Source organism: Engystomops pustulosus, chromosome 6 (assembly GCF_040894005.1).
Source record: "Engystomops pustulosus chromosome 6, aEngPut4.maternal, whole genome shotgun sequence".
Classification (NCBI taxonomy): Eukaryota; Metazoa; Chordata; class Amphibia; order Anura; family Leptodactylidae; genus Engystomops; species Engystomops pustulosus.
The window spans coordinates 28,862,955-28,882,105 of NC_092416.1; the positions used below are offsets into that span (position 1 = coordinate 28,862,955).

The 19,151-nt window shown below is 44.8% G+C and overlaps 1 protein-coding gene across 2 annotated transcripts in view; it reads left to right on the top strand.

The window, feature by feature from the left end:
• The window catches only part of ARHGEF19 (Rho guanine nucleotide exchange factor 19), a 35,292-nt gene extending 24,073 nt beyond the window's left edge, over nt 1-11,219 (top strand). For both annotated transcript variants that reach the window (XM_072155295.1, XM_072155296.1), the window contains exons 8-16: nt 34-186; nt 371-500; nt 686-760; nt 2,308-2,397; nt 4,496-4,659; nt 5,811-5,969; nt 6,133-6,212; nt 8,543-8,647; nt 10,498-11,219. In XM_072155295.1, coding sequence (XP_072011396.1) covers nt 34-186; nt 371-500; nt 686-760; nt 2,308-2,397; nt 4,496-4,659; nt 5,811-5,969; nt 6,133-6,212; nt 8,543-8,647; nt 10,498-10,655 — 1,114 coding nt within the window. In that variant the 3' untranslated portion in view covers nt 10,656-11,219. The remainder of the gene's footprint in view (nt 1-33; nt 187-370; nt 501-685; nt 761-2,307; nt 2,398-4,495; nt 4,660-5,810; nt 5,970-6,132; nt 6,213-8,542; nt 8,648-10,497) is intronic.
• Nucleotides 11,220-19,151: the final 7,932 nt, after the last annotated feature.

The following is a 19,151-nucleotide window of genomic DNA, read 5'->3' on the forward strand; positions in this document are numbered from 1 at the left end:
TAGATGATTGAAGCTTGTGTCTATGCATAACAGGTTCCTGGAAGACCTGGAAGAAAGGCTGGAGGAAGACATCTTGAGATTTGACGTATGTGACATTGTGTTACGTCACTGCCCAGAGTTGCGTAGAGTTTACCTTCCGTATGTTACCAACCAGGCCTATCAAGAACAAACCTACCAGCGGCTGCTGTAAGTGTCACCTCCAGTCTTCGTGAAAGTAGAACAGGACTACATGAACGATAGGGCGGAGCAGTGACCACCTGTAATTTATCTTCATGAATTATGTAGACAATGTAGTCACAAAAGATGGAATGTGAGGATTGCCAGGTCCTATATACAGTGTATAATAATACAGTATATATCGCCCATATAGACAGGAGAACACTCGCTTCCGTGGAGTCTTGGCCAAATTGGAAGAGGATCAAGTCTGCCAGCGCCTGCCCCTGACGTCCTTCCTCATCCTTCCCTTTCAGAGGATCATGCGTCTGAAGATGTTGGTAGAGGTAAGTGTCTGGGTATGTGCTATGCCCTCTCCTTTAATGTCCTGAAATGGATTTAGATCATAAAGAAGAGTGTCAATTTTGTTCTCTCTGCTATCAGCCATTCCAGGCTGTGAAAAGTCTGATACATATGGTAGTGAAATGGTAGCATTCAGTATCTGAGTTCCCATATTCCTGTTCCTCTGCAGAACATCTTGAAACACACGGCCCCCGGCTCCCAAAATGAAGAGACAGCGAGTCAAGCTTTCACCGAGCTCAAAAAGGTAACCAGACCACAAAGAAGGGTGTTACATGGGAAATAAACTCCGGGATATTAATGGTTACTGCTATTTTACACATAATACATCATTGCCTCTTCTGATGAACTCACAGTCTAATCTTCCTATCTCATACATAATGGGGCTTATTTACTAAGGGTCTGCGGATGCATTTTCATTGGACTTCCCAACGTTTTCAGGTTTTGCGCGGCTGTGACAGATATTTAACTGAGGATTCTGTAGCACGTGAACGGATTTTGGCGCAGCTGCGCTGGCTTTTATGCGACAGAAATCGGGGGTGGGCCGCCGGACGATCCGACTGATTTGGACTGAGCGCCGGATTTAACTTTGTGTCGCAAGATCAAGCACTTACATGCACCAGGAAGAAGAAGGTGAACTCCGGCGGACCTGAGCGGGGAAGCGCTCTTCTTATTCCTGATCCCCAGAGCTCACAGTCTAATCTTCCGATCTCACACATAATGTATCGCTCTTCTTATTCCTGATCCCCGGAGCTCACAGTCTAATCTATCTATCTCACACATTATGTATCGCTCTTCTTATTCCTGATCCCGGAGCTCACAGTCTATATTCTCATACAAACACAGGAGGAACATGCTAGTAAGATGTGTCATGGCTACAGCATCTGTCTTTGTGTACACAGCATGTGTAGGGTAGACTTGATGGCTAAGCTGGAGGTGGCAGGTGACTGAGATGTGACACCTGGGTGTGACTGTATTTGGGGAGGGGGTAGTTTTACTGAACATGTGGAGCCCACTTGGACATCAGGGGGCAGCAGATGGGAGTCATTCTGTACTGTACAGTATAAAGCATATAGCAGTGTTTTACTATCCCGTTGCCAAGGGACTCTATGCCTATGTTTTATATGTATATGCAAATTAGTCTTTCAGTGCACTATGGGTGTGCCAAATTTCACCACTAAACACCTCCCACTCAGCCTTGATTGACAGTGCATATGTTTCCCAAGGGTTTTACCAAATTTGCAAGCTATCCCTTATGCATAGAATAGGAGATAACTAGATAATCGGTAAGGGTCAGACTCATTGATCACAAGGACAGGACCCCCGGCAATCCAATTCTCAGTAATGGGTGGAGAGGCAGGACGAGCATGTGTCCTGCCTCTCTATTCAATAGTATGGGAGTCACGAAAATTGCCAAGTACAGCACTTCTTAGACAGTGAATATGAGTGCCAGAAATACCAAGCGCTGTACTCAGCAATTTCTGAAAATCCCATACTATTGAATGGAGTGGCAGAGCATATGCTCATCCTAGTGCACCACCCATTAGCGTGAACTGGACACTTGTTCTAGTGATCGGTGGGGTCCAAAAAGTTGGCGAGTCACTGACCAGCTTGTTATCCCCCATAATGTGAATAAGATGGGGTAACTTGCAAACTTGGCAATTCCCCTTAATTTATATTTATGACATGAGTAGAAAAATAGGTTTTGGATGGGTTTATCTTTCTACAAGAAGATGCTCTAGAAGCCTTGGTATCTTATGACTGTAGTATATGTAATGATGACTTCTTGTGCAGCTGGTGAAGGAGTGTAATTCAAGTGTCCAGTCCATGAAGAGAACGGAGGAGCTCATTCATCTCAATAAGAAGATTCACTTTGAAAGTAAGGTAAGAGATGAATCAGTAAATGTAGCCCCAGTGTTTTGGATTCCCACTAAAGCCTGTGTTCCACTTAGAATGTATTGATCAGATAAGTATATACACTGGAGATCAACATTAGAGAACAACACACACTTTCCTAATTGTCAAGGTCATTGTGCAGTCCTAAGTGACTATATCCAAACATGAGTAAAGTAGCAGTATTTTAAGTTGAATACATAAATTGAATATATTCAAAAGTGCTGAATAAAAATGGAAATTAGATAATTGCAAAAGAACATTGATCAAAATTAGAGAATACTTTCAGGGTACGTTCACACGTCCAGCTCTTCAGATGCAGTTTGTGAAACTAAAATCAGATGTAAGGCCGCATTCACGTGAGTGTAGGGAGACATATGTTCCACAGTGACTGAAACCCACTGGCAGCAAGTTGTCCAGATGGAGGACCCTATCAGCCATAGCAAGAGAAGTTGGTTGTTCCAAGTCTGTGACTTGTAGCAAATTGCATCTTTACAACATCACAAACTCATTCAAGTCCCCCAAGAAGGCTGCTCTCCCTCAAAAGGCAAGAGAGGACAGGATAATGCGGAGAATCTCCATGGGTAATTGTTTCATCAATGCAGTTGGAATCGCTAGCCAGTTCAGCACTGAACATAGTAAAGATCTGTCTCATCATACAGTATCTTGACGTTTATGAGCATTTGGACTAAAAGCCCACTCTGCAGTGACCAAAACCCTCATTGGCAGAAAGAATCAAAAGGCTAGAATTACCTAAGGAGCAGGTTGTGTGGACAGAGAAGTGCTCCAAAGTTTTAGTGATGAAAGAATGTTTATTTTTTTGAATCTGAAGGGAAACATTATGCTGGTTGACAAACTGGGGAAAGTCCAAGGTGTGTAAAAAAGTCAGTGAAAGGTGGTGGGGGAAGTGTCATAGTTTGGGGAGTGTTTTCTGCACCAGGAATTGTCTAACATAGCAACAAGGGAGAGACTGGAAAAAGAGTGGATCAGCTCCCAGCAGAGCCATGAGACTAGTGATGTCCTGTGGCCGCAGATGTACCGCAGTCATTCCAAGCAAAGGCCTACTAATTGGGGGCTGTTGTCACCATCAGAAAAATTTTAATTATAATCTTTCTCTGTCATTTGATGTTGTCTAATTATGATCATCATGTCTTTTGAAAAATAAAGGTTTGATGTTAATACTTTAGTTATTTAGTAAAACACTGTTCTAGTGGCATGGTGTACCCTTACAAAAATTCATCAAATTTTGATCAATGGAGATTACATTATTTCTTAAAAAATAAATAAGTACATTGTTCTCTAATTTTGATCTCCAGTGTATATTTATGATCCAAGGGAAGAAATTTACTCACACAAACATATGGTAAAAAAAACCTTTATAACCCAAAAGTCACAAATTTTGGACCAATTCAGGTGTGTCATTTAGGTGTGTTAAGCAAAGGGCACATAGACCACATGTAAAGGCCTGAAACATGTAGGTTTGCCTACTTTTTATGCTATAATCAGATTTTATCTTTATACCAGTATGGATTAAATAAAGGAACCAAGATTTTTTTACTATATTTTTTGTGTGCTGGAGGAGTAAATTTCTTCTTTTGGTTCCTATTCACATTGTTGGCCGATGCGGTCTCCTCCCTCGTAAAGGTCATCTTCATGTATCCTACTAGGTTGTTGATAGTTAACGCCTTCACTTCACTAGTACCATATTTTTCAGACTATAAGGCGTACAAAAAATCCTTTGATTTTCTCAGAAATCAAAGGCGCGCCTTATATAACCGCATTGAACCATACTTACAGACAACAAGCGCCTTGAACTGTGCACAGGTCTGCCACCTGCTGGTCATTCATCATTATAATCCGGAACGCCTTATATATGAACCTAGATGTTTTAGCAGGCATTTATTGATGGTGTGCCTTATAATCTGGTGCGCCTCATAGTCCGAAAAATACGGTACTCGAGTCATATGCGTAACTCTCCATCTTGTGGTCTGGGATGTCATAGAGCAGAGACCTCCTATATATGATGAGTTGTATCGCTCTGCACTTATCAGTAGTGTCACCAGAAGTTCATGTCTTTGTCTCTCTGCAGATTTTCCCTCTGATCTCTCAGTCTCGCTGGCTGGTGAAGCACGGGGAACTGACAGAACTGGACATGCAGATCCCAAACTCAGCTGGATCCCGCTTCAAGCTCTGCCCAAAACCAGTGTACCTACATCTCTTTAATGACTGTCTCCTGCTCTCCAGGAAGAAGGAGTAAGTGACTTGCAGTGTTTATATTTTGAAATCAAGGTCTAAAAATATCTCCAGAGCGATTTTGAAGAACTGAGGAGCTTCTAAACTTTTTTCCAATAATGTACAGTTATTATAATAATTTATTTATATAGCGCCTACAGATTACACAGCGCTGCACAAAGCATGACAAATTGCCCCCTGTCCCCAATGGGGCTCACAATCTAATCAAATGACCAGTATGTTTTTTGGAGTGTGGGAGGAAACCAGAGGACCCGGAGGAAACCCACGCAAACACGGAGAGAACCTACAAACTCTCTGCAGATGTTAACCTGGGTGGGACCCCAGCAGAAGTGCTACCCACTCAGCCACCGTGCTGCCCGGTGACTCCAGCTTAGTTACATTGCCTATTCTGCGGTAGTCTAAAAATACAATTCTTGTCCCATACTTCATATTGCAACAATTGGCTGTTGTAAAGCTCAGCAGGAAATAAATACATAAAAAAGATCTAAAATAGCAGAACCCATTGTACATATAGTCAGCAACGTGACATCATCATTGCAATGGAAAATCCCTTTAAGCGTCACATTATTAGTGCGATCTGTAGAAGTCAGACCGATGCTGCAACTTCAGGTGTGTGAGGTCAGTGTCCTGCTTTCTACATAGGGAATGACGTAGGAAAGATGAATAGGACTCCGGTAAAATTAGTTCCACTTTACCCCCATTTTATGACATGATTCACACCATGACGTGTTGCCCCAGTATGGGGCCTTCATATGGATGGGGACGAGACATTTATAAATTTCAGCTTACTCATTTGCTCAGGTTCATAAATAGGTGAGGAGCCAAAAATAGCAAAAGCCGTACCCAATGACGTCGGTGCTCGGCCTCCGTGTCCTCCGCAGGCCCTGGTTGCTAAGTAACTGCTAAAAATACCCCAAAAATGTTAATATAATCAATTCAAAGACCGTCTATGGAAAATTGATGGCCTGGGGAAAATTTATGCAGCATAAACCTGGGATATCTTTTTACAAAGTGCCCCCACCGTCTAGCATGGATCACTGACCTGGGGCCACTCTTAGGTTTGCTTCTCCAGTACTTCCTCTCCGTTGTGTTATTTAAAGTAAGCAGTTTTATGTTTTTACCATTGATCTATTGTCTTTTCACTTGCGCAGGTTGGGTCGTTTTGCTGTCTTTGCTCATGCTCAGGTGTGTGACCTAAAAGTGACAGACCTGAGCTGGAAGCTGCAGGAGGTTCCCGGGGAAGTGTTCCATGTCCAGCTGTGCCACGAGCAGAAACCAAAGCACCAGATCCTCCTGCGAGCACAGAGCGAGTGAGTATCGGGGAGCACTGGGGTACAGACACGATTATTATGTTCATCAGATGATGCCAGAACCTCTACCTGCACGGATAATAGGCAGATAACCTCACAAAAAGAGCCAAAATTCCCATCACTAGATATAGGACTCCACTGACCACAATGTCACTCCACACAGGAGTCAGAAGCAACGTTGGATCTCAGCCATGTGTCCTTCAAACCCGCTAAGTGACCTGGAGAACCTGTCCGAAAGTGAAGGTGAGGACACTAACACTTGACAAAATCCATGGCCTAAATATGAATATATATATGTATATATGCAACTACACAATTCGATTTTGGTGCTTCATTGGCTTAAGCTGATTGGTCCTCGAATGTTGATCGCTGACACTGGCCAGTCAATGCAGACTGGCCAGTGACAGTGATCTCAGTCATGACAGATCATATAAATCAGGTCAGACCCTCCACTCTCCAACGACACCATTCTGCGTTTGGTGATGTTGGAGAGATGCGCGTGATCTGTTCTGTAGGTACTGTTGCACAATCACTATTACACCCCTCCATCGTTCGTTTTGACTTGTGTTATGCCCCCTATTGTCTGTTTCCATGTGCCCCCCAGCCGCACTTGTAAGGGCGTTGTGATAGGAGGAAGAAGTAGTGCACGCCGTGTGCGGAGGATGTAGAAGTAGTGCACGCTGTGTGCGGAGGATGTAGAAGTAGTGCACGCCGTGTGCGGAGGATGTAGAAGTAGTGCACGCCGTGTGCGGAGGATGTAGAAGTAGTGCACGCCGTGTGCGGAGGATGTAGAAGTAGTGCACGCCGTGTGCGGAGGATGTAGAAGTAGTGCACGCCGTGTGCGGAGGATGTAGAAGTAGTGCACGCCGTGTGCGGAGGATGTAGAAGTAGTGCACGCCGTGTGCGGAGGATGTAGAAGTGCACGCCGTGTGCGGAGGATGTAGAAGTGCACGCCGTGTGCGGAGGATGTAGACGTGCACGCCGTGTGCGGAGGATGTAGACGTGCACGCCGTGTGCGGTGGATGTAGAAGTGCACGCCGTGTGCGGAGGATGTAGTAGTGCATGCCGTGTGCGGAGGATGTAGAAGTAGTGCACGCCGTGTGCGGAGGATGTAGACGTGCACGCCGTGTGCGGAGGATGTAGACGTGCACGCCGTGTGCGGAGGATGTAGACGTGCACGCCGTGTGCGGTGGATGTAGAAGTGCACGCCGTGTGCGGAGGATGTAGTAGGGCACGCCGTGTGCGGAGGATGTAGTAGTGCACGCCATGTGCGGAGGATGTAGAAGTAGTGCACGCCGTGTGCGGAGGATGTAGACGTGCACGCCGTGTGCGGAGGATGTAGACGTGCACGCCGTGTGCGGTGGATGTAGAAGTGCACGCCGTGTGCGGAGGATGTAGTAGGGCACGCCGTGTGCGGAGGATGTAGTAGTGCACGCCGTGTGCGCAGGATGTAGTAGTGCACGCCGTGTGCGCAGGATGTAGTAGTGCACGCCGTGTGCGGAGGAGGTAGTAGTGCACGCCGTGTGCAGAGGAGGTAGTAGTGCACGCCGTGTGCGGAGGAGGTAGTAGTGCACACCGTGTGCGGAGGAGGTAGTAGTGCACGCCGTGTGCGGAGGAGGCAGTAGTGCACGCCGTGTGCGGAGGAGGCAGTAGTGCACGCCGTGTGCGGAGGAGGCAGTAGTGCACGCCGTGTGCGGAGGAGGCAGTAGTGCACGCCGTGTGCGGAGGAGGCAGTAGTGCACGCCGTGTGCGGAGGAGGCAGTAGTGCACGCCGTGTGCGGAGGAGGCAGTAGTGCAAGCGGTGTGTGGTGGATGTAGCAGTGCATGCGGTGTGCAGTGGATATAGTAGTGCACGCATGTTTGGAGCAGGTAGAAGTGCGCTCAATTTGAGAACTTTCTACTAAAAACCTTACTATAAACCTTTTAAAATTGTAAAAAATAAGCAAACATAAGACAAAATGATGAAAATAGAAACAAATGGCAAAAGTTTTCTACAAAAAAAAAAATTGTGGTATGACAAAATAATAGAACATTTGAAAGATAGAATATTGTGATCTTTTGCACCTTTTTCCTAATATGTTGAAATTTTTTCCCCCAAAACTCCCGACCAATCACCAAAATTATACTACTAATATCAACTACAATGTGTCACGAGACTGCAATCTCAAAATAAGTTAAAGTGTTAAAAAGTTATTACGACACGAGGACACAGTGGTCAGATGTAAAAAAAACATCAGACTGAGCCTTAACGTGCAAACTGGCTGTGTCCTTAAGGGGTTAAAAGAGGTTTTCCAGCTAAAAGTATCTCCAATATCAGATTGGTGGAGGTCCACCACCCAGCCCCCTGATAATCACAGAATAGAGAGGAAACAGACAGCTCCCTTCTTGCGTAGTGGCTGAACTGAGTCACTGCATCTTAGTTCTCAACAAAACATAAAACTGCAATAACCTGCTCTGACCACTACATAAGGAATGGAGCTGTCTGGTTCCCGTTTCATTCTCTGTTTATCAGATAAAAGCTAAATTGCGATTAAAATTCTTTCTTAATTCCTACCAAATTTCTTATCTTCTAGACGCCCCACAAGTTCAGTGCATCAAGGGTTACACAGCGCAGGAGCACGACGAGCTGACCCTGGAGAAAGCGGACATACTACGTCTCACTGCCAAGACCAGCGATGGTAAGAGAGCACACTATACACGGTGTGAAGACTTACTGTATTACAAGATCTACTTTCATAAAAAAAACAGACATAAAAAGGCATTTTTTCAGACACACAAGGGAGCATTATAGCAGTTATATGCTTGAACATTGGGGACTGTATTATAATTGCTATATGCTTGTACATACAGTGGGTACAGAAAGTATTCTTTACATTTTTCACTCTGTTTTATTGCAGCCAATTGGCCACATCAAAAAAGTTATTTTTTTTTGCCCATTATGTACGCCCTGTCCCCCATCCTGACAGAAAAAACAGAAATGTAGATATTTTTGCTGATTTATTAAACAAGAAAAAAAGAAATATCACATGGTCATAAGAATTCAGCTCCTTTGCACAGTATTGGGTAGGAGCAGATTTTGAGCTAGTGCCAGTCTTCCTTGCAGATCCTCTCCAGTTCCCTCTGGTTGGATGGGAACGCTGGTCGAGGCCATTTTCATGTCTCTCCAGAGAAGCTCCATTGGGTTTAGGTCTGGGCTCTGGCTGGGTCAGTCAGGAATGGTCACAGAGATGTTCTGAAGCCTCTGCTTTGAGCTTAGGGTCATTGTCTTGTTGGAAGGTTCGGCCCAGTCTGAGGTCCAGAGCTTCTAGAAGAAGTTCTCATCCAGGATATCTCTGTACTTGGCCACATTCATCTTTCCTTTCATTACACCCAGTGGTCCTGTCCTGTTCCCCCCCCCCCCCCATACCCTGATGCTGCCCCCACCATGTGTCACTGCTGGGATTGTATTTGGCAAGTGATGAGCCTGGTTTTCTCCACTGTTTAGAATTAACACCAAAAAGTTCAATCTTCTTTTCATCAGAGAATCTTATTCTTTGATGTCTGGGAGTCCTTCATGTGTTTTGCACACTTCATATGTCTCGCACTGAAGAGAGGCTTCCATCAGTAGACTGTGCCATAAAGCCCCGGCTGCTGGAGGCTGCAGCGAGGGGAGAAAGTTCCACAAAGTCACCCATCTCCCTACTGCATCTCTGGAGCTCAGCCACTATGATCTTGGAGTTCTTCTTTACCTCTCTCACCAAGGCTCTTCTCCCGTGATTGTTTAGTTTGGCTGGACGCCCAGGTAGAGGAAGAGTTCCATTTAAGAATTATGGAGGCCAATGTGCTCTTAGGAATCTTGAGTGCTGCAGAAATTCTTTTGTAACCTGAACCAGATCTGTACCTTGCCACAATTCTGTCTCTGAGCTCCTTGGGCAGTTCCTAAGACCTCATGATTCTCATCTGCTCTGACATGCACTGTGAGGACTTATATAGACAGGTGTGTAGCTTTCCTAATCAAGTCCAATCAGTTTAGTTAAATTGAGCTGGACTCCAAAGATGGAGTAGAACCATCTCAAGGTGGATCAGAAGGAAATGGACAACATGTGAGTGTAAATGAGTGTCACAGCAAAGGGTCTAAATACTTAAGATCATGTGATATTTCAGTTTTTCTCGGTTGATAAATTAGCAAAAATATCTACTTTTTTTATATTACCAGTTGGCTCCAATGAAACAAAGAGTGAAAAATTTAAAGGGGCCTGAATATTTTCCGTTCACACTGTATAGGGGGACACTATTTTATCAATCTATTTTATATTGTAGAATTATAATTTTTTCTTCTAATGTAGATGACAAAGAGCAGTGGATAACGTTCTTCCCATGGTTATGAAAATATATAATATGTGCTACAACTTTAGACATGTTGATATTGACATTTAATTTCCATGAATATTAGGAAGCTGCAGTTTAGCCGCTGTACTAGGGTGACATTTAGATGACTGTGTCTCCTTGCCCAGGGCGATCACATAACGTGTGCCTTCTTCTTTGGCAGGGTGGATGGAAGGTATTCGGCTGTCAGACGGAGAGAGGGGCTGGGTACCAGCGACTCATGTGGAGGAGATCACTAGCAAGAACGCTCGGCTCCGCAATCTGCGGGAGAACAAGAGAATCAAACATGCCACCAGCAAACTAGAGATGAAACCTCCATAGCCCGCAGACTGCTCACTAACCTCTCCCCATGGGGATCATGGTCCACACATAGAACATTTCAATGTCCTGTACATTTCAGCAGCCTACTTGTAGTTGGACTTTAATATTTGTGCTTGTTGGGCCTCCGATGTGTGTGGTCTCTTACACCCTTGTGTGGATAGACAAGCGGTCTTCAGACCGGTCACACAGGACTGCTGCGGTTATCTTGATCCAAGGAAGGAAACAGTAACCTGGTCCTGCTAGAAGTCACCATGTTATAGTACCTGAGGACGACTTTCTCATTATCTTCCCTACAAGTGAGCTGGACATCACTTGTTCGAGATCACTAGATGGAAAATCCTGCAGCACGATAGTGACACCAGTGCCAGTACCACAACGGGAGAAATATTTTTCGGCCAATCGTACCCATGTTGGGTGGGCTGAACCCCCAAGAGATGACATGAAAGTGTAATATAATAAGAATAAAATCACAAGTCTCCATATTACACCACAAGACGTGGAACAGGCACACACAACTCTGTAAATAGCTCTACATTGCCGTGTAATTAAATCTCTCAGATCACAGTCTCAAGTTTTATTTCTCAGGCTTCGGGAGGTGCGATGCAAAAAAAAAAAAAAAAGAAGATTTTTATGGTGTTTCCTTTTTTTTTTTTACAGTTCCTCTCCTAGCTGTGCAATTCACAAAATAATTAGGGACCTCTGAAGGTAGAATGTAGGTTGGGGAAAACTAAAATTTGTGTAAATCTTCATGTATATCATTGGTGACCTAGAGGCTGGAGGTTGGAGTGTAGCCTACCATCTCACAACGAGAGCGCACCTTCATGGTGGGAAAGATACATTAGGCCCAAAGAAAAGAAAACGAGTCTTTAGTTATGCTACAATCACCCTACATCTACATAAATCTATAGTAAAATGAAAAATACACCATACACAAAAATAGTTGGTTTTCGGGTGAAATTTTGGAAAAACGGAAAAGGTTCCCGTTGCACTGGAATTACAATGATGATAGTTGGACGTGTAAGTAACAGCATGAAATTGGGATTTCCTCATCTCAAACAGTTATTTGAAACCAAAGCCACAAAGGCCAGGAGCAGCGCTGGGTATAACTTCTCCAGGATGTCACTGTCCCAATAACTTGCCATGTGGCCTTGAGCATCCATTTCCTCCAACGACAACGTCTTGTGCTGTTCACAGAAGAGTAACAGGCCTCTACACATCACCTCACTCATTTTAATGGGATTCAGATCTGGAGAAAGTGGAAGTCCCTCCATGTGGGGTCCCCAGTCTCCAGCACACTAGACGCACTTGCACATACTTTAACAAAAACACCACCTAAGGCTCTTCGTGGTGGAGGCCATCATGTTTTCTCAGAAAGCGCTGAGGCCACAGGTCCCTCGTCCACCTAGATGCCTGGCCCATACAAGACAATGATGCCAGTGCTCGGTGGTCAGGTTCCTTGCAGGTTATCTAGTGAGCAGATTATCATGATGTCAGAACGGTCTGACGGTCTTGGTGCCTCTCACCTCCCTGTGCCTGGAGTTGTGTGGTATCATTATCTGCTCTCATTAGGGCATTGTCATCATTGTGCGACTTAGCCAGAGGATGTTCACTTCTCTGCCTTTCTTTGACTCCTCCAGTCTCTGTATCTCTGGTACAACCTGCTGATGTCTCTCTGTGACTCTTCCAGTCTCTGTATCTCTGGTACAACCTGCTGATGTCTCTCTGTGACTCCTCCAGTCTCTGTATCTCTGGTACAACCTGCTGATGTCTCTCTGTGACTCTTCCAGTCTCTGTATCTCTGGTACAACCTGCTGATGTCTCTCTGTGACTCTTCCAGTCTCTGTATCTCTGGTACAACCTGCTGATGTCTCTCTGTGACTCTTCCATCTCTGTATCTCTGGTACAATCTGCTGATGTCTCTCTGTGACTCTTCCATCTCTGTATCTCTGGTACAACCTGCTGATGTCTCTCTGTGACTCTTCCAGTCTCTGTATCTCTGGTACAACCTGCTGATGCCTCTCTGTGACTCTTCCAGTCTCTGTATATCTGGTACAACCTGCTGATGTCTCTCTGTGACTCTTCCATCTCTGTATCTCTGATACAACCTGCTGATGTCTCTCTGTGACTCTTCCAGTCTCTGTATCTCTGGTACAACCTGCTGATGTCTCTCTGTGAGTCTTCCAGTCTCTGTATCTCTGGTACAACCTGCTGATGTCTCTCTGTGACTCTTCCAGTCTCTGTATCTCTTGTACAACCTGCTGATGTCTCTCTGTGACTCCTCCAGTCTCTGTATCTCTGGTACAACCTGCTGATGTCTCTCTGTGACTCTTCCAGTCTCTGTATCTCTGGTACAACCTGCTGATGTCTCTCTGTGACTCCTCCAGTCTCTGTATCTCTGGTACAACCTGCTGATGTCTCTCTGTGACTCCTCCAGTCTCTGTATCTCTGGTACAACCTGCTGATGTCTCTCTGTGACTCTTCCAGTCTCTGTATCTCTGGTACAACCTGCTGATGTCTCTCTGTGACTCTTCCAGTCTCTGTATCTCTGGTACAACCTGCTGATGTCTCTCTGTGACTCCTCCATTCTCTGTATCTCTGGTACAACCTGCTGATGGATCACTGTGAGACTCCACGCTCATTGACCACTTCTGTCTGAAAACTAGGAGTCAGCAAGTATCAGGCCCAACAGTGGATTTACGAGTAGACTAGTAGTGCAGTCCTGGCCTATACAGTCTATACAGCAGAGCTCTTGGAACAACATTCATTTAGTTTCATTTACGGATTACAGCCCTGCTGTATGACTGATTTTCATGTTATACCAGGCAACATACTGAAATTATATCAGTGTGCATGGTACATGGGTTTCCATGTGAATCAACTCCACAAATATTTATATATAACGTAACGTGTCACTATGTAGATATATGATATTGTGAACTGATCTAAGTTACATCCTGTATTATACTCCAGAGCTGTACTCACTATTCTGCTGCTGGTGCAGTCCCTGTATACATACATGACATTACCTACCCTGTACTGATCCTGAGTTACCTCCTGTATTATACTCCAGAGCTGCACTCACTATTCTGCTGGTGCAGTCACTGTGTACATACATGACATTACTTATCCTGTACTGATCCTGAGTTACATCCTGTAATATACTCCAGAGCTGCACTCACTATTCTGCTGCTGGTGCAGTCACTGTGTACATACATGACATTACTTATCCTGAACTGATCCTGAGTTACATCCTGTATTATACCCCAGAGCTGCACTCACTATTCTGCTGCTGGTGCAGTCACTGTGTACATACATGACATTACTTATCCTGAACTGATCCTGAGTTACATCCTGTATTATACCCCAGAGCTGCACTCACTATTCTGCTGCTGGTGCAGTCACTGTGTACATACATGACATTACTTATCCTGTACTGATCCTCAGTTATATCCTGTATTATACTCCAGAGCTGCACTCACTATTCTGCTGCTGGTGCAGTCACTGTGTACATACATGACATTACTTATCCTGTACTGATCCTGAGTTACATCCTGTATTATACTCCAGAGCTGCACTCACTATTCTGCTGCTGGTGCAGTCACTGTGTACATACATGACATTACTTATCCTGTACTGATCCTGAGTTACATCTTGTATTATACTCCAGAGCTGCACTCACTATTCTGCTGCTGGTGCAGTCACTGTGTACATACATGACATTACTTATCCTGTACTGATCCTGAGTTACATCCTGTATTATACTCCAGAGCTGCACTGACTATTCTGCTGCTGGTGCAGTTACTGTGTACATACATGACATTACTTATCCTGTACTGATCCTGAGTTACATCCTGTATTATACTCCAGAGCTGCACTCACTATTCTGCTGCTGGTGCAGTCACTGTGTATATACATGACATTACTTATCCTGTACTGATCCTGAGTTACATCCTGTATTATACTCCAGAGCTGCACTCACTATTCTGCTGCTGGTGCAGTCACTGTGTACATACATGACATTACTTATCCTGTACTGATCCTGAGTTACATCCTGTATTATACTCCAGAGCTGCACTCACTATTCTGCTGGTGGAATCACTGTGTACATACAGTAAAGTTCTAATTTTTACCTTGAAATGCCAATACTGTAATGCCAGAAGTACACTCACTACTCCATGGAGACATGGACGGATACCTGACTGACAAGACACCCTCAGTTTGACAAGATGTGGAAAAATTCTGCAGAATGTGCAGATATTATAAAGCACTGAAATCCCTATGGATAATTATACATAATGCTCAATAATAACAGATGATTCATGGGGAATTTCTATGCGGCTAATGTTACATGGCAACTTTGTTCCTGTGACACCAAGATCACAATATAGTAAACAATAATAGTAACATAGTAAATTCAATAAAAACATATCTCAATCATTACCAACCTGTAAAAACTTAAAGGGGTTGTCTGAAGGTTGAAAAACCTCCAGCTCCACCCCTGACAATGGGACGTGCATGGTATTGCAACCAAGCTCCATTCATTAATTTCTATACAAAAGAACTGCACTACCAGCACAAACCATAGACAGGTGTGGTGCTGTTTTCCCAAGAAAGGTGTGTGTGTGTTCATAGCAGCAGGACTGAAAAGTGCATTTATATTCCATGATTGTAGCTGGACTTTGTGTATGCCTGTGTTGGTTTAACTGAACACAGCACAGCCTTTTCCGTCTGCTCTCTGCTTAGACATTACAGCAGAGGGGAGGGCTGGGAGCAGTTTTAATGCACAGATCAAAAAAACTGGACTCTCCCAAGTCCAGATACAAAGCTGGAACATGAATGCAGTATATATATACAGGCAGTCCCCGGGTTACATACAAGATAGGGTCCGAAGGTTTGTTCTTAAGTTGAATTTGTATGTAAGTCGAAACTGTATATTTTATAATTGAAGTTCTAGACAAATTTTTTTCTTTTGTCCCAGTGACAATTGGAGTTTCCAAATTTTTGCTGTAATTGGACCAAGGATGATCAATAAAGCTTCATTACAGACACCTTACAGCTGATCATTGCAGTCTGGGGCTATAGTAAGGCCCCTTCCACACTAGCGAGTGTGATGCGATGAACTCGCATCACACTCGCAACGCAAGCTGCCGGGAACGCACGGCCCGAACGCTGCACCGCGGGAGTGAACTCAGCATGTCAGTTCACTCCCGCGGTGCAGCGTTCGGGCCGTGCGTTCCCGGCAGCTTGCGTTGCGAGTGTGATGCGAGTTCATCGCATCACACTCGCTAGTGTGGAAGGGGCCTTAAGCACCCAGAGAGCTTCACCAGAGGTCACAGTGGGCAGAAGGGTCCGTCTGTAACTATGGGTTGTCTGTAAGTCGGGTGTCCTTAAGTAGGGGACCGTCTGTATGTGTGTGTGTAGTAAATGGTAGTAACAACACACACAAAGGAATGGTTACACATTACCTAAGGGTGAAGACACATGTGGCGTTTTTAGGCCGTTTTTGGGCCGTTTTTAGTTAGTGTGTTTTCACATAGTTAAAAAACGCATCCGTTTTATAAAAACGCATGCGTTTTTGTCCGTTTTTAATTGCGCAATTTCGGAAAAACAGACAAAAACGCATGCATTTTCAAAAAACTGATGCGTTTTTAACGATCTGAAAACACACTAACTAAAAACGGCCCAAAACGGCCTAAAAACGCCACGTCTGTCTTCACCCTAACAGTGGCTACAGCTTTAGATGGTCAAACTTTCTTAATTACAGCAAAACCCAGTGGGGGACATTTACTTAAAGTGTCGGTGTCTGCATTGGCTTTGTTACCGACCTGCTCTGGGAAAGAAGACACACATTTAATATTGTGGAGCTGTGCAGAGACATTTCTGTCCCCGAGCCCATTTTCTGTCCTGGGACCAAAATCTGTCCCTAGCACTAGAAATGTGTCCAACAGTCCCTGCGAGAACAGTTTTCTTTTGGTCTACTTTCCGCCAGTTTACAGCGCCCAAAAAAGGCTGCGACACATATTAATTGTGTCTGAGTTTCCACTCCGCCAAAGCCACGCCCCTTCTGGCGCCACCAGCTAATAAATAGGTCTGAGAGCAGAACATGTGGTGAGAGCGCCACAAAACTGGCGGAAACGCCATAGTAAATGTCCCCCAGTGGGTTTCCCTACTTTTGTACCAAGGTTTGCACCAGGTCTACATGTTATTGGAGATCAGTGAGGCTCTCCACTAATCAGGAGAGTGGAACCCCAGGGATCCAGATTATGGGAGTTCCGTTCTTACTACCTGATAGTGCAGCAGGTCTAGCGAGTGTCCTGCCGCCCCATTCAATAGTATGGAAGTGTTGATGAGTACAGTGCTGGGGTATTGACAGTGAATGGGAGTATTGGAGATCCTGACACTCCTTTAATATGGAATGGAGCAGCAGGACTCATGCTCGACTGGCTGCTTCATCTCTGGGGGCGCGTTCACATGTTGCGTTTTCATTGCGTTTGGAACGCATATACAACAGCTGATATGAGGTAATTTGCCTAATTACATTACTGTTTACGTTTGTAAACACAATGTTAACATATATGTTAACAAAACGTATGTGTTAACGCTGCGTTAACAGTGATGAAATTAGGCAAATCACCTCTCCTCAGATGTTGTATAATGAAAACGCAGGTCAAAACGCAACGTGTGAACGCGCCCTGGGGCTCCCAACAGCCAAACCCTCCCCAAACAGATTGTTATATATGTATAGGGATATAACACGCACACAGCCCCTTTAATGCAGAACTTCTTCTTTTACTGTGTAAATAGATTTAAGATTTCACATACCTTATTTATAGTCTCCGCTCCTAGTTTCTCACTAATGTGTGAATAACGGCAGAGCTGGTGTAACTTTGCTTCCTAATGATTGTAAATATGGTGAATAGTAGACACTTCATTGGTACCAATTGAGCATCGTTGCAACACCACAGCCTACCTGAGTATTGTTGCTGACCATGTCCATCCCTTTATGAGCACAATGTACCCTGTAACATCTGATGGCTACTTTCAGCAGGATAATGCGCCATGTCATAAAGCTGGAATCATCTCAGACTGGTTTCTTGAACATGACAATGAGGTCACTGGACACAAATGGCCTCCACAGTCACCAGATCTCAATCCAATAGAGCATCTTTGGGATGTGGTGGAACGGGAGATTCGCATCATGGATGTGCAGCCGACAAATCTGCGGCAACTGTGTGATGCCATCATGTCAATATGGACCAAAATCTCTGAGGAGCTTCCAGCACCTTGTTGTATCTATGCCACGAAGAATTGAGGCAGTTCTGAAGGCAAAAGGGGGTCCAACCCGTTACTAGCATGGTGTACCTAATAAAGTGGCCGGTGAGTGTATATGGACAGTGCACAGTACCACTTCTCCTGTCCTGTATATATGGACAGTGCACAGTACCACTTCTCCTGTCCTGTATATATATATGGACAGTGCACAGTACCACTTCTCCTGTGCTGTATATATATGGACAGTGCACAGTACCACTTCTCCTGTCCTGTATATATATATGGACAGTGCACAGTACCACTTCTCCTGTCCTGTATATATATATGGACAGTGCACAGTACCACTTCTCCTGTCCTGTATATATATGGACAGTGCACAGTACCACTTCTCCTGTCCTGTATATATATATGGACAGTGCACAGTACCACTTCTCCTGTCCTGTATATATATGGACAGTGCACAGTACCACTTCTCCTGTCCTGTATATATTGTGGGAGATTTGGCCCAGTAGAGACCGTGGTAGCGGGGTGCTGTGATGCAGTTCAAGACAGTGACACCAAAGTACAGTCCAAAACAGGTCTCGCCTGCGTTTATTGTAGCAGCAAAATAAAACAGCCTTTTCATTCAGGCATTAAACAAACAAAAAAATCCTACCCGTCAGGGTGCTAACTATACAGGTGTTCACTAACTCACCACTATACAAAATCACTTGGCTGCTCCAGGCACAGAGGTCAGGGCTGTGTGCTCTCCAGCCTCCTTCCAGAGAGAGACAACCCTTCCAGCTCTGCTGAGCGGTTTAAAAAAAAGACTGATTGGGCTGCTCCCATCACCTGTGTCCAAGGTGCTGGACACCCAACCTCAGCACTAAGGCCTTGCATAATAGCAAAACCTAGGGGAAACATACCGCCCATCCACAGTTAACCCCTTCAGTGTCTCACATACCCTCCCCCTCTGTTTGACCCTGTGGGGGCGAACACTTTTGGCCATAAGACAGTGGGTACGAGATAGGGCATCGGCATTCCCATGCAGCTTTCCCGCTCGATGTTCTACCGTGAATTTGAAATTCTGCAACATTAGGAACCACCTTGTGACCCTGGCGTTCCTCTCTTTGGCCTGACTCATCCAGGTGAGGGGAGAGTGATCGGTCACTAGAGTAAACTGTCGCCCTATCAAGTAATACCTCCAGAGCCCATTTGATCGCCAAGCACTCCCTCTCAACTATA